Source organism: Vigna unguiculata, chromosome 7, assembly GCF_004118075.2.
Source record: "Vigna unguiculata cultivar IT97K-499-35 chromosome 7, ASM411807v1, whole genome shotgun sequence".
Classification (NCBI taxonomy): domain Eukaryota; kingdom Viridiplantae; phylum Streptophyta; class Magnoliopsida; order Fabales; family Fabaceae; genus Vigna; species Vigna unguiculata.
Window position 1 is genome coordinate 21,567,512 of NC_040285.1, and position 16,419 is coordinate 21,583,930.

Consider the following 16,419-nt stretch of genomic DNA (forward strand, 5'->3'; position numbering starts at 1 on the left):
GCACATGCGGCAGATTTGGAGGAACTTTTCGACACCGTCAATAAATATGGTCTGAAGCTCAACCCAGACAAGTGCATTTTTGGAGTAAGGGCAGGGAAGTTCTTAGGTTTCTTGCTTACCGAAAGGGGAATCGAGGCTAATCCGGATAAGTGTTCGGCAATCATGAACATGAGGAGTCCTACCAACGTGAAGGAAGTACAGAGGCTGACAGGCCGAATCGCGGCCTTGTCCCGTTTCCTCCCGCGAGCTGGAGATCACGGGCATTCCTACTTCGAGTGTCTCTGCAAGGGAAAGGGTTTCCAGTGGACCGATGAGTGTGAAAAGGCGTTTCAACAGCTCAAGGAACAGTTGAGTTGCCCACCGATTTTGTGCCGACCCATACATGGGAAGCCTCTAAAACTATACATCACTGTCACAGACCGAGCTATAAGCGCTGCCCTAATGCAAGATCAAGAAGGGGACCAGAAACCCATTTATTTCGTCAGCAAAACACTCCGAGGAGCAGAGGCCAGATATCAGAAGATTGAAAAGGTAGCACTGGCTGTGCTCTTTTCCACACGCAGATTACGCCACTATTTCCAAGCACACTCAGTTTCGGTGATGACCGATCAACCCATAAAGCGGATCCTTCAAAAGCCCGAAGTCTCCGAACGACTCGTGAAATGGGCGATTGAGCTCTCCGAGTACGACATTTCGTTTGAACCTCGCGACCCGATCAAGGCCCAGGTCCTATCTGATTTCTTGGCTGAGTTGACATCATCGCCGATGCAGAAAGAAGAGCTAGAGGCGAGTTGGATACTATCGGTCGACGGAGCAACGAACTCCAAAGGAAGTGGGGCAGGAATCATCCTGGAGGATCCGCAAGGGGCTTTAATCGAGCAGTCACTACACTTCGCCTTCCGAGCTAGCAATAATCAAGCAGAATACGAGGCCCTTATAGCTGGGATGCTACTCGCCAAGGAGCTCGGAATCCATAACCTTTTGGCGAAAAGTGATTCCCTGTTGGTCACAGGACAAGTGTCGGGCGAGTATCAGGCGAAAGATCCTTTGCTATCTCGGTATCTAGAGTTTGTCCGAACTCTAGCTGATCATTTTCACTCTTTCAACATCCGCTCCTAGCTGGCGAAGTCGAGCCTCAGTTTCGTCAGATTTTCTCATTGCTTCCTTCAGCGCGATTCCAAGCTCTGCCGATCTTGCCTCTTCCTCTTTTAGTCTCTTCTTCAAACTCTCATAATCAACTAGCTCGGCATTTAGCCTGGCTATTTCCACTCTTGCAGCAAACACCTCTTTGGTTTTCTTTTCTTCAGTCACACTCATCTGGTTCAACTTTTTGCACAAAGCGATGGTGGACACCTCGGCCTTATGAAGAAAAGCACAGATGTCTTCTTGGACTGAGGAGAAGTCTTGATTCAGCAGACACTGCAAGTCACCTTCAAACACATTGTGCGCTAAGGAGTGCGACACGTGTTGATAGGACGAATCCCAAAAACTTTGACCACCACTACTTGATCCCTCGAGGTGTAGCGGGCCAATGGATGAGGTTGTCTGCTCAGGTCGGGACTGGGTTGACGTCGCCATGGCTTCGGTAGTGGCTCGGGTGATCAATCCTCTTTTTCGACGTTTAAGCCCAGATTCAGAAACAGTCTCCTCATCGTCGGAAGGAATCCGCAGAGTTTCGACTACTCGAGCAGAAACTTCACCTACAGCTGGACGAGGCAGGAGGGGTGCACGGATACTCTTCAGACGCCTCGCCAGATCCTGTTTGGACATGCCCATTCTTGACTCTGCAGGAGAATATAGCAAAGTCAGGGAGGTCAACAATAAACAAGCGAAGAAAACAATTATCCGAAAATAAACCGATGTAAAGCTTGAGGTTAGCTGGCTGGTATTCATAGCTCAGCACTTGTTTAGTTTCAAAGACAGTTTTCAACTACTCCAGCAGCAAGCAATGCTCTCGCTCTTGCGGCTCGAGATCTCCGAGCTGTCTCGCCCCAATAATGTTCGGTTGCTGAGTCCAGTACAAGGGAAAACCTTCCAGCAGGTCGGGTTTTTGGGGCAACGCTTGAACTTTCAGAAAGGAGCCCTTAAAGTTCTTATAGGATGACTGAAACAGGGTCAGGAGACCTCTACCCCCCACACCACTCACAGAAGACCACACCTTTTTTGTTGACTTTTTCATCTCAAAAAATAAAGAAACAGTTCACGCTTGGAACTACCCCAAAATGTGTACAGAGGATGTGGAAAGCTCAGATGAAAGCCCAATTGTTAGGGTGGAGTTGAGCAGGGGCTACGTTCAGCTCGGTTAGCAAGGTCTTCTCAAAAGAACTCAAAGGTAACCTCAGACCAACCTTAGAAAATAAGGTAGAGTAGAAAAAACAGAAGTGCCCCGAAGCCAAATCGGCCTCGATGTCGGCACATACAGGCTCGTCTAATCCGTAGCGAACCACGGTAACGTCCGCCTCGTTACTCTGACATAACCTCTGCCCTTGACGAAACCGATCTATCACTTGGTCAGAGTTAAGGCTCGACACTTCCTGACGGAGTTCTAAAGGCGCCCAAGAATACAACTCGTCATAGGTCGTCATCAGTTCGCTCGAAAAAAAACTCTAATCAAGCACTCCAACCTAGGGATCCCCTCGCACAACCAGAAACAACCGGAAAACCGCTCAGAAAGGTAAAACCAGAAAACCACCCACTAGGGCAAAACAACCTCTAGAAACCACCAAAAATGCGGCTTAGAACTAAGTGGTGTTATAGTTAAAGTAAGTATTTTTAGAGTGACACAATATTACCTATCCCAAAACTCCGGCCAAAGATTGTCATAGCAACCCTAGAAAACTACACCTTTACAAACAGACAAACCCAGCACAGGCGAAAAATGCGGAAAGACGAAAAAACAGACAAACCCAGCACAGGCGAAAAAATGCGAAAAGACGAAAAAGCAGACAAACCCAATGCAAGCAAAACCTCGGAGAAATGACGAAACAAGGAGGGAAATAAGATACCTAATAGAGAGCAGAACAAAACACTAAGTTGGTGAGGAAAGGCGTGGCGGCGCAAGCGGTATCGCGCAAAAAGTGGAAGAGGAAGAGCGTAAGAGGAAGAGAAGAGAAAATGAAGGGACGCGGTCGTAAAATATTGTCATTTGAGAGGGAAAAGGCTTGAAGCTCTTCTAGCAGTTGAAAAACTTCTAGAACATGGCCCACGTGGCGCTCACTTATTGGTTAGGGAATAAGTGTCTGGAAAAGACAAGGACTCACGCGCGCAGGGGAAATGTGGCGACCTTATCTCCCAATAAAATTGTCCGAAAGCTCGGAGGGTTAGTGTAATGGCCTGGCGCACCCGAGTCCAACCTGATCTATGGGCCCAAGTAGATCGGCCCAACTAAGGATATCAAACGGTTCATTTCCTGTACATTCCAGAGGTCAAAACCGTGGAAGCACGACCCCCGGGATACCCGGGAAGAGGCCATCACGATAGACGATCCCCCATGACTCGGAACCAACTCGGATAATGGGCAGGATCTTCAGAACACGGAGGCAAGACGGTATAAGGGGCAAGGAAGGAGAGGAAGACGGATATACTTTTTCCTTAGAGTGACTTGTTGTATTGCTTCTCGGTGTTCAAACGGGATCGATACGGCAAGAACAACCAATAACATAATACAATATTTCATCTTCTTTCTCACATATAGTCTCCTCCTCACTTTGTTACCAAACAAATTTCACCTACCAGAAGATCATGTAGATGTCATGTCACTATGCAACACACTAATGAGATTGGTTTATACTCACCCAAACCATATTCAATTTTGGCATTAAAGCAATGAAAGATGGTTACTCCCTGTTATACAAATCTTCTACAAAATATAACACATACCTTTTATATATTCCAACTTTTTTACTCAGGTTGTCTCTTTAATTTTACTTTTCTTTTAAATGTATACTCACTAACATGTATTTGTCTTCATTAGTTATACTCCAACTTTGGTTTTTCACGGTCTTCATAAATAAATATCTTTTAGAACAATTCTCTAACTCCCTTTCTTCACTTTTTCTTCCAAATTGATGATAAATTAATAAAAAATTGAATTATAATTAATTATCCAATTCTTCTTGTTTTAGTATCACCAAACACTCTAAGAAAATATATATTTGGCATAAATGAAAAAATGACACTAAAAAGTAAAAATCAATGTTAAATAGTTATTAACATCGAATTTGTATCACATGCGTGTGAGATTCTAAAATCACAAACACTAATTCATTGTATCAATTTTTAATTTTTTTTTTAATTAAAGAAGATTAAGTCACTAAATTGATCTTTAAAATTAGCTACCATGATTTTGACTATCAAAGAAAAATGGTCACTAAAAATTAGCTACCTAGGTTTTGGCTACCAAAATGACTTAGTTTCTAAAGTGATATCTAATTAATTAGTGACCAATTATAATTTTTTATTTATAATAGTGATTATTTTAGTAACAAATAATTTTTAATTTTATAAGGTGGTATTTAAATTGGTCACTATAATAATTAATTATTTTTAATTTCTATAATTGATTTCTAATTGAGGATTTTCTTGTAGTGACATCAGTTTGACAGACGCTAATGATAATAACTTTAAAAGGAATATTGTGCAACAACTTTGCATTTAGCAAAAATGAAACACAAATAAAAATTTGTAGTAAATAAAGGAGATGAGTGTGGCTTAAGGACATAAATATGGACGAAGGACATGTGTATAAATGAAGGATATGAGAAGAAGAATGTGATGAAGAAGATGAGAAGAAGATATAGGTGAAGATGTGTGTGCATTAAAAAGATGAGTGAATGAAGGACACTATAAGTAAATGCCTCATTAACAACAATTTTAGTGACAAAAATTTTTAGTCACTATAGTGACGTAAATGCCAATTTACAAAATAAAAAAATATTGATTACTAAAATAGTCACTATTATGAATAAAAAATTATAATTGGTTTCTAAATTGATTTCTAAAATTTAGCTATTCAGGTTTTGACTACCAAAGAAAGTTGGTCACTAAACATTAGCTACCAAGGTTTTTGCTACCAAAGAAATTAGTTTCTAAATTAGTCTCTAATTAATTAATTACCAATTTAGCGACCAATTATAATTTTTTATTCATAATAGTGCCAATAATTTTTTACTTTGTAAATTAGTATTTAAATTGGCTACTATAATGACTAACAACTTTTTCTCACTAAAATTAGTTGTTAATGAGACATTTTGTTGTAATGGAAGATTAATGTGGGTGAAGAGAAATGAATGTGGATGAAAGATATCACTGTAAATAGATTTATGAATGTAAATGAAAAAGATAAATGTGATGAGATTCATATAAAACTCCAAAGAGAAAAACAATAACTGAGTAAGTGTCATATTTAATTTTAGACCTTTAAATTAAAAATAATTTACGATTCACATTGCTATGAACACACACAAATTCATAATATATAATTGATCATCAACTAAAAAAAATTATTTATCAAAAAAGTTAAAACTAATTTTTCATTGTTTTAATTTTTTAAAATTAACCTTTTGCATCACATTGGAGTCAATTTAAGCAACTCTATTAACATCCAACATTAAGCAGACTCTATTCGTATCAACAAAACCTACTCTATTAACTTCCAACATTAGGCAGACTTTTAACGCTAATCTTATACTAACAAATATATTAATTTATTAAACATAACTTTTCACTTTTTATTTTTTATTTTTTTAAAGAAATTATCTTTTGCATCATGTTAGAGTAAGTTTTTTTTTAGGGTTAAATATGTTTTTGGTCCTTCAAGTTTCAGCGAAATTTGGAATTAATCCCTCATCAAAACTTTTGACCAATTTAGTCCTTCATCTTTCAAAATGCGTGAATTTAGTCCTTTTAACCAAATTTTGGTAAGTTTATTTGACGTTTCAATCGCATTTCATGATAGTATTTAAATTATTTACATTGTTTGACACATTTTTGCTTCAATGTTAACTTAAATACTATCATGAAATGCGCTTGAAACATCAGATAAACTTAACAAAATTTGGTTCAAAGGACTAAATTCACACATTTTGAAAGATGAAGGACTAAATTGGTATAAAATTTTGATGAAGGACTAATTCCAAAATTCACTGAAACTTGAGGGACCAAAAATATATTTAATCCTTTTTTTTATAATGCTATTTTTCTTTTATTTCCAAATCATTCAACTTATTCATCTTCTCCATTTGATCTCTTTAATTCATGTAAGTGGTATAATTTACATGAGAAGAATTTTCAAGCCTCCGTAATACAATATATTATCAATTATGCAAGATGAAAAATAACAATCTTAAGAGGAAGGTAACAATATTCCAAAAGACAAAAGAGAGAATATGAGAGAAAAGAGAATTCTTAAATATAAAAACTTTAGCAAATAAATAAAAAATATTAATCAAAGTTTCATTACAATTTGTTTTAGACCGAAGTTTAAGACAACCAGACTTAGAAAAAGATATATACGATGGGTCATGGTCGAAAGTTGAAATAGGTCAAAATGATGGAAGGTCAAAACGAACCAGGATGAGTTAGAGGTTGAAAAGAGTCGAATCAAATTTCAGATCGACTCATGTCGAAGATCGAGATAAATCGAAGGTTATGACATACTAACTTGAGTCGATGGTCATTGATTGACTCAGGCTAAAAGTCAATGCGCTAAATACAAATGAATATATTTTCCCTTTTTTTTCATTTTACTAAACGAATATGCCATTGGATAAATAAAAAAAAGAAACATTTATACATTCTTTGCCTTTCAAAATACAAAATAATTGATAGAAAAGTAAAATTTAAAATGAAAGTAGTTTTAAGATATAAAATATTAGATTTGTATGAGTTACACACAAAATGAAAATGAGATTAATAGTGTCATCTTAAATTATCAATGGTGTTATCCTCAATTTCAACATCAGTATACTTACTATCATATTTAGTATATTTACATTTGTTTATCTAGTTTATATGTAAAGCTTGCTTATAAAAGACACAAATATGTAGAAGTTAAAATTATTACACATAAAAAAATTAGGTGTTTTTTAATCTTTAGTATTTTATTTTTGTTTTCTTATTAAAAAGAATCTAGATTTTAGTTCTGCAATTTTGCAATAAAATTTGTCGTAGTTACTAAAATTAGAAGAAATCATTGACATTATTAACCAATCTAGATTTTTTTTTTTTCTGGGCTTACATTTATAAGACGTTGATTTTTTCTTTGAGTTTTTATAAAATTCACATTTTAATTAATATTTTATTTAATTGTAAGCAGAAGAATATGTTTCCAATAATATAAGTATATTTTTTTATTTTTATTAGTATCACATTTCACTATAATAAAAATCTTAAATAAATGTAAAAAACTAATTAGTCACTATAATAATCAATTTAGATACGAATTTATAAACTAAAAATTATTAGTAACAAATTAGTTTCAAAAAATTATAGTATCACATTTCATTATAATAAAAACCTTAAATAATGATCAAATTTAGTGACAAAAAATAATTAGCCACTATAGTGACCAATTTAAATACGAATTTATAAACTAAAAATTATTAGTAACTAAATTAGTTTCAAAAAATTATAATTGGTCTCTAAATTGGTAACTAAAATAATTTCTATTATGAATTGGTCTCTAAGTTGGCCACTAACATTAACAATCTAGATTTTTCTACCAAATGAATTGGTCACTAAATTAGTCTCTAATTGATTATTTAGAGTTCAATTTAGAAACCAATTTCTTTGATAATCAAAACCTAGGTAACTAATGTTAGTGACTAATTTAGAAACTAATTCATAATAAAAACTATTTTAGTTACCAATTTAGAAACCAATTATAATATTTTGAAACTAATTTAGTTACAAATAATTTTTAATTTATAAATTAGTATCTAAATTGGTCATTATAGTGATTAATTATTTTTAGTCACTAAATTTGGTCATTATTTAAGTTTTTCTTGTAGTATTTTAATTAATATTTTATTTAATTGTAAGCAGAAAAATTTCTTTCAAACATATAAATATATTATTTTAGTTTTATTAGTATGCTCATTACTAAAAAAACTCATATTTCCTGTCAATTTCATTTTGAAATTCTTTTCGTAGGAAATATTTATAAATTTTTGTTATGAAAAAAAAATTGCAAGAAATTGCTGCCAATTTTTTGCAAAATATTTTGTATAAAACACTTTTTACAATAAATTTTGTAAGAAATACTTATGAATTTAATAATTTTGTAGGAAATAATTACCCACAAAAAAATTACCTACCAATTAAGATTCTTAAAAAAAATAGCAGAAAAAAAAGTGTTTTCTTACAATTCTTTTTAACAAATTTGAAAAAAAAAATTCATATAATATTAAAAATTTTAGTAGTGCCTCCAACGAAGATATTTTATGAAATTTAGAAATTAAACTATTTACAATCTTTTATAATAAAAATGGCACAAGGTTTAACGATAAATTTTTGATGTCGTGAAAAATAACAAATTTAAAAAATTCATAATTTTTAAAGAATCCATGCAGCTGGTTTAAGCTCACGTGTCATTGTTTTAAGGTCATAGATATATAATTTATTTCGAAAAATTGAAGGATTAAAAAGTTAATTTTTGAAAATTTAAAGATAATAAGGTATCCTAAATTTGGAGTACTAGAAGTAATTTTAAGCCTACACTAACATACATGTGTTGCCTTTTTTCTTTTATCAAATTGTACACATCTTTATTGTATTTTTCGTAATTACTTTTTCTTTTTGTAATAACTATATCGTCTTTTATTTTTAAAAAGTCATAATATTATGTAAAAAAATATCTATTTTTTAAAATAAAGAACTTATTTAATTTTTCAAAGTAGTAGTGTACAACTTAAATGTGATTGACTTTTTTAACATAAACTTAAGGCACTTATTTTATAAATTATAAAAGAAAATTTAAATTAAATGAAGAATGAATATTTTATTATTTAGAAGTTATAAAACTTATAAATTATACAAACCAAATTTTCTCTTCATTTATTACCTCTTTAAATATAAAATATGTGACTTTTTGTTTGAGTTTTCAACTAATTTTTATAATTTTTTTCAATCAAAGTACACAAATTAGAAGACAACAAACTATAAGACAATATGATCTCATCATATTTACTTTTGGTAAGATTTTTCCTCTCACATCCTTAATTTTCACATTTTTCTTGTTGCATTTATGACTGAATTTTTATTAGAGGTGTCAATTTGGCCTAGCCCATAGGGCTTGGCCTTGGCCATGTAGGCTAGGACCAAAAAAGTCCATGTTGAAAAAAAGTCCCATCAAAGAAGTTCACAGGGCCAAAAGCTCTACAAAAGTCTTGTGGGTCAAGACCGACCCATGGACTCTAATCTTAAACATGAAAAATATATTATTTTTTAAAATATATTATTATTTGTGGGACAGGCCCGACGATCCAGACGGGCCCGACGACCCGGACGGATCCAACGACCCAGACGAGCCCGACGATCTAGACGGGCCCAACGACACGGACAGGCCTGGCGACTTGAATGAAACCGATAACAAGGATGGGCCAGACGACCCAGACGGGCCCGACGATGCGGCTAGGACCGACGACCTGGACAGGCCTGACAACTCGGACTAAAGAGGCCTTGGGGGCTGGGGCTTTGTTTTGGCCCCCTCATTTGGGGCTCCCCTAAAATGAGTTTTATGAAGAGTGGGTCAGGACTGGCCCATGGACTAAGGACCAAATTGACACCTCTAATGTTTATGCTTGCAATTAAGAGTTGAGTTGAATAATAAATCAATCTTTGTTATTTTAGATTCATAGTGAAATTTTGGGTTTATTAATCAGATTATGTGAAAGCATGTCAAGACTTCACTAGTTTTTTTAAGTGTTTGAAATCATTTCCATGAAGAATATTCAAATAAGGTAGAAATGATAATATTGAGAATGGAAACTTAAAAGCTTTTAAACCCTAGGATGTTCCAATGTTGGATTGAACTTTATTGTTGAATTGAGATTTGAATCATTGAATTTTGATGATGAAATGAGATTATTGGTTGAGACAATGTGACTATGAGATTAAATTGTATATAGTTGTATATAACTTATAACTATATTTGATTTACATATATCCTTGATTCAGTTAGATTCATTAGATCAAATTGAGTTTTGATGATAATTTAATTTTTTAAACATCTGAAGTTATTATTTTCAATGTTATGTTATTTATTAGGTGACTAGTTTAAACTTATGTTATTTAGGTGACTATTAAAATAATAGATAATATAGAATACGTGTGTGATAACTAAAATATTGTAGTTTTTTATTTTTTATATTACCTCAAGTTTTTTAATTAACAGTTATAGTTGTAATTTATAATTTTTAAATTAGCAATTATTTAAAATTTTGATTTTTTTCAAATGTCATACTTGTTAGTTGTATAACAAAGAAAATATAATTGATAAAAGGTGTTCAATATAAAAAAGTAATGATTTATAGACACAAAAATGTGTATTAATTATCTATTATATACTTAGAAAGAGAACAAAATAGGTTTATAAATTATGCTATGTGATAAGTAAAAAGAATAAAAAGAAAAAATAAATATATAAGATATAGACAAAAATAATGTGTCCATGAATACATTTTCATTTTATTATATAAATAATAAAATGATTTTTTACAAATTAAATTTTGATAATTTGTTTTACAATATGAAATGGTATTTTTTTTAAGTAGATTTCATTTTTTTTATTTGTTTATATTTCAAAATTACTTTCATCTCATATCATAAAAAAAGGTTAAATATGTTTTTGGTCGCTCAAGTTTCAGTAAAATTTGGAATTAGTCCCTCTTCAAAACTTTTGACCAATTTAGTCATTCATCTTTAAAAATACATGAATTTAGTCATTTTAATTAAATTTTGTTAAATTTATATGACGTTTCAAGCGCATTTCATGATAATATTTAAATTATTTACACCTAATAAATATTATCATAAAATACATTTAAAATGTCAAATAAATTTAATAAAATTAGGTAACAAAAACTAAATCCACACATGTCTAAAAATAAAGAACTAAATTGATATAAAGGTTCGAAAAGGAACTAATTCCAAAATTCACTAAAACTTGAGAAATAAAAACATATTTAAACCTAAAACAAAATTATCAAAAATATGATTGTGCGTGAGAGAGGACGACGTTAAATACATTAAATACGATGGTGAATATTAAGGCTGCATGTGGGGTGTGTTATGACGATAAAGTAACCATGACCTTTAACAGACATGGTCACGTAGCAGATTGAGACAGACAAAACCACAGTGCGTTTGCATGCCATTTAAGATTTTTTCTTTTTATGATGCGCACAGATCTTTACCTCAGAATATTTTCTTTACAAGGAAAACCGGACACTCGTATTCAAAAGCAAGTGTTTGCAGTTATTTTCATGTTACGAGGATGACTTCAAGTTTACTGAATAATAATGGTTACTGGTTATAGAGATTGTAGAAACACCGAAAAAGAAAGGAGGCAGAGAAGTGGTCGAGATTTTTCTTAGATTCCCATAAAGGGTTGCAACTTTTCAGATATGCTTTTCAGATCACCACCATCATCTCTCATTTAATTCTTATAACCAAAGTTTGCCAAGTTTGGAAATAACACTACGTGCCTTTATATTTCAACAACACAATACAACTATAAATAAAACATGATTAAGAATAATTATAACATTACATTTAAATTATATAGCTAATAAAATGCTAGAAATTAACTACTTGCAACACATGCATCGATGGTGCTCATCATTCGAGCCATATATATATATAGTGCATGCTTATTCTTCAAATCAAGGTCTTAATCTGCATGTGTGGAGTCCTCTTTAAGATAAAGATCGATATGGTTTGAGCATTTTAGTGAGTGAACCACTGAGATGGAGGGACATGACCTCATTGGTGGACCCCACAAGCGTCCCTCCGATGAACACTGCTGGAACAGGTGCTGAGCAACCCAACCTAGTTAAAGCTTTCTCCATTTCCTTGCCTTCAGGGTCTTTGTCTATTTCATGGACCACAGGGTCCACTCCAAGTTCTTGGAACAGAATGTTGACTGCATAGCAGAGGCAACAAGAGCTCTTGGTGAAAACCACCACACCCCTTTCTGCAGACAACCTGATAACCTTTTCCATCTTGATAACACTCACAAAATTCTCTCCGGTGAGAAAAGAATCTCAAAATGTGTACAGTTTTTCAGAATAAACTATGGTGGTGATAACGGTTGAAAATATTAAAAGTTGAAAACCAATAAGATCAAATCCGAAATGAATTTGATCTAATGGGTCTGAAGAGGAGATGAGGGTTGATTGAAATAAGGTGGTGTGGTAGAGGGTATTTATAGGAAGAGATAGCTTAGGGTATGGTATGGTATGTTTGAAGAAAGAAGAGTTTGAAAAGAAAGATGGGGTGATGCTTTTTAGATGCCCAACTAGATGTGTGTAACTTTAGACTGAACAAGTTGGAAGACATCATTTACATGCATATGCTTGATGAATTAGTAGACAGGTTATGACAGCATAACCATATTGCAAAGGAAGGTGCATATAATATCTTCCTACGATTAAGGGAAATTCCTTGTGTCAGCCGTGTACCACCATCAACCATTAGTGGCCTTTTCTGACTATATGGCGTAATATTCTGCTCTGAATATGCCTATAGATTTGTAAATCTTTCTCAATGTTTTGTCAAATTAACTCTTCACCCAATCTTTTTTATTACTACATTGGCCTTCACCCATTTAAATAATTAATAACAGACAATACAAAATATAATATTCTATGTAGTGTTTCAAAAATTTTCAAAAAGAAATATATATATATATATATATATATATATATATATATATATATATATATATATATATATATTTAATTATCTAGGAGAACTACAAAACACAGATACATAAAAATATATACATTTTATTTTCTAACATCTCAAAACCTTTCTGACCTCACTCTTGCTCGCTTCCAATATGTGCATGATCGTCTATTTCCGTGTAACATATACAATCTTAATATGTGGATACCACAAAACAATAAAAACAAAGGGTAAGCTAGTTGAAATTAAAACACATAATATCATCACCATCATCTCAAGTCAACAATTATCATCAAGAATCTAATGTCTATCTGACAATCATCTTAACTCAACTTTCATGACTCATCCACATCATAAACATCTAACTCTACTTCTGAAAGACTCATACATTAAATAGATTTAGAGACCTTGCACCTGGCATGACTCACCTCTATCTCTTAGGAGCTATAACTATATATATATATATATATATATATATATATATATATATATATATATATATGAGATACAATCCTCACACTAGATACAAAAAACCTCCTTCAACTCTCACAAGTAAATATATTTCTCTCCATGAGTCCAATACTAGAAAAGTTACCATAGTCTCACAACATAATCACTTTTCAATACAACACCTAAAATTATTTGAGAATAGTACTTCCTTTCTATGGTATCCACACAATCATATATTCAAAACTTTAAATTAACTAAGAATTTTTTTTCTCAATTTTTTTTTTCACTGTACACCTCTACTTCGCTCAAGGAAAAGTAAGAATGAAATCTCAATTTTTAAATCAAAACTTTTCACTTTGTGACACCTTGGCTCACTCAACGAGCAAACTGAAAGCAAATTTTCAAAAATCTGCCGAAGAAACTCACATTTGTTCAATGTATAAACCATTTAGTGTATAAACCGTTGTGATTTATGCTCCTGTATATCTAAAGAATGCCATGTTATAACGATGGTTTGTATACAGACCGTCATTGTTTTTTGTCACTTTCTGCTCTAGGAGGCATTTCTACGACGACGCTTCAAACTATTATGGTCATGTTTCTAGAATGACGACGGTTGTGGGACTTGTCATCATTTCTTTCCCCTTTAAACGATGACCAATTCAACGACGGTTCGGGAGCCGTCTTCATACACCTCATTTAGCTATCATTATAAAGCCTTGCTACAATAGTGATATTTTCTCAACAGTTCTTTCTTCTTAACCATGGCCCAACCACTGGGAACCAATTTGGCTTGGCTCACCGGCAAGGGAATGGTTTGTCCAATGAGAAAAAAGTTGAAATCTCTCTAGAATGAAAATTTCCACTCGCGCCCAATGACTCTGAGGTCCCGCCTAGTAGGATTGCATAATTTTAGAATATGACATTTGTATTAGATTGGCCAATTGGGTCTATCAGAGCCATTTTACAATTTTCTTGTAACAAAATATGTCTAATTTAATTCAAAATCTTCTTATATATTATAAATTGACCAATTTGATAGATCATACACAGATAAAAATGTTTACCTAGTCTCTTTTTTATCAAGTAGCTCAATCTCACATAAATAACTACTCCTAAAATAGATTTCAATTTTTTATCCATTTATCACGATCTTATCATCATAATTGTAAATTTGAAATAGTAGAAGTATAACTTTTACAATCTTCCCTTACAAGTAGAGATGACAAATAAACTCGTCCCTGTGGGTATTGCCCGAACTCGTCTCCGTTTTGACGGAGAATTCCCGCATTGATTGGGTATGAGTATGGGTATGGGAAATCCCTGATTTTTTCAATTGGGTATGAGGATGGGGATGGGGATGTACATATCCCTGCCATAATACCCATCCATGCCATATTTTCATCCTCATTTAAATTATTAAAATATTCACAATTAATTAAGTAACCCTATATATATATATATATATATATATATATATATATATATATATATACTTTCTATTTTTTATTTCTTCTAATTATTTGGTTTGTCATGAAACTCATTCGCATCTTCAATATATTTTTTATATTATCATAACCTTTATGTAATTATGTTAAAATGATATATGTCAATTAAAAAAAATTATGTCTAACATTTGAATATTTCTATTATTTTTTAATATTTCTATTTATTGTATATTTTCCTTTCACATGAGAATATTTAAAACTCTCAAGTTAAGTGTTTAATAACATAAACCTTTCATTTACTAGGTAATATAAAAAAAATTGTTATTATTAATAATTTTTGTTTCATTTGAAGAACTCTTTTGTTTCACTAAAACAATTTTTTTTTTATTTCTCAACCATTGAGTATATATGTTGATATTTGAAAAGTTTTCTTAGATCTCTAAGATATTTTTTATCTTATCATACCATTAATTATACATTTGTTTTTCTTTCTACGATTCCTTTCAATAGTCTCCAAATTGTTTATAAGACACACATTTGTTATTTTTTTAATATTTTTATTTTTTGTTTATTTTCATCGTGTAGAATACTATTTTGATATATTTTATCTAATTATTTTTTATTTTCTAACTCATTACAATCATACTTTAATATTTTTCACTATAATTGTATAAATAGTTTTTATTTACTACAATATAAAAATTTAATGTAATTGCCATGAATAATTTTTTATCACCATCCAACATATATTAGAGTTCAAAAGATACAAGATCTATGTTAAAAATTTATTATTATGTTTATTATTTGTTCTTTGAGTCATTTTGGTCAAGTGATGTAATATAACTTTTATTACAGTATAAAAAAGAGATTCATTATAATTAAAAAAAATTGAAGTAAACAAACATTTAAAATATATTTTAATTTGAATATTTTTTTTCCTTTTATATTTTTTTAAAAATATTTTTAAATTTTATCAACTAGGTTTCATTAATGTTTACAAATTTAATAAATGTTTTGGTTCTCATGAAATTTTATTTGGTATTCTAATCTAAAATGTAAACAATTATAATTTATTTCAAAGTATTTGATATCGAAGAAACAATCATCCTCCTAATATTAAATATTTGATAATATTATGTTTCCTTTACCGTAATGTTTTATTATTTTATAAAAATTAATTAAAATTAATATTAAAGTAGTAAGAAAATGGATACGAGTTTGGGTACCAGATTATACTCGTTACCCGATGGATTTGGGGATGAGACAAAAGTTTGATACCCATTGAGTTTGGATATAGGGATGAAGATGAATTTTTTTATGGGGATGGATATAGGATAGCGAAACTCGTCCCCGCCCCACCTCGTTGTCATCCCTACTTACAAGAAATAGCTTTATTAAAAGTTATATTCCACAACTCAAGAAATAGAGTTACTCACAACTAGAGACTTGGGATGTCAACGGGACGGGTAGAGTACGGGTAGTAGCTCTCTCGTACCCTATCCGCTGAATAAATATCTGCCATATACCCGTATCCATATCCGTCGGGTATCCGTCTATTTTTTTCATATCCGCGGATATCCACGGGTACCCACAGGTATTTACAAAATTATTTAAA

General features: G+C 32.0%; 1 protein-coding gene across 1 annotated transcript; it reads right to left on the bottom strand.

The window, feature by feature from the left end:
* Window positions 1–11,684: 11,684 nt before the first annotated feature.
* Window positions 11,685–12,409, bottom strand: LOC114190843 (monothiol glutaredoxin-S11). Its single transcript, XM_028079889.1, has one exon. It carries the CDS (start codon window positions 12,219–12,221, stop codon window positions 11,916–11,918), a length of 306 nt encoding a protein of 101 aa, XP_027935690.1. The 5' UTR covers window positions 12,222–12,409; the 3' UTR covers window positions 11,685–11,915.
* Window positions 12,410–16,419: the final 4,010 nt, after the last annotated feature.

Bases quoted from the DNA above. Each gene is read 5' to 3' on its own strand.
- LOC114190843 (XM_028079889.1), bottom strand. From the start codon at position 12,221: ATGGAAAAGGTTATCAGGTTGTCTGCAGAAAGGGGTGTGGTGGTTTTC.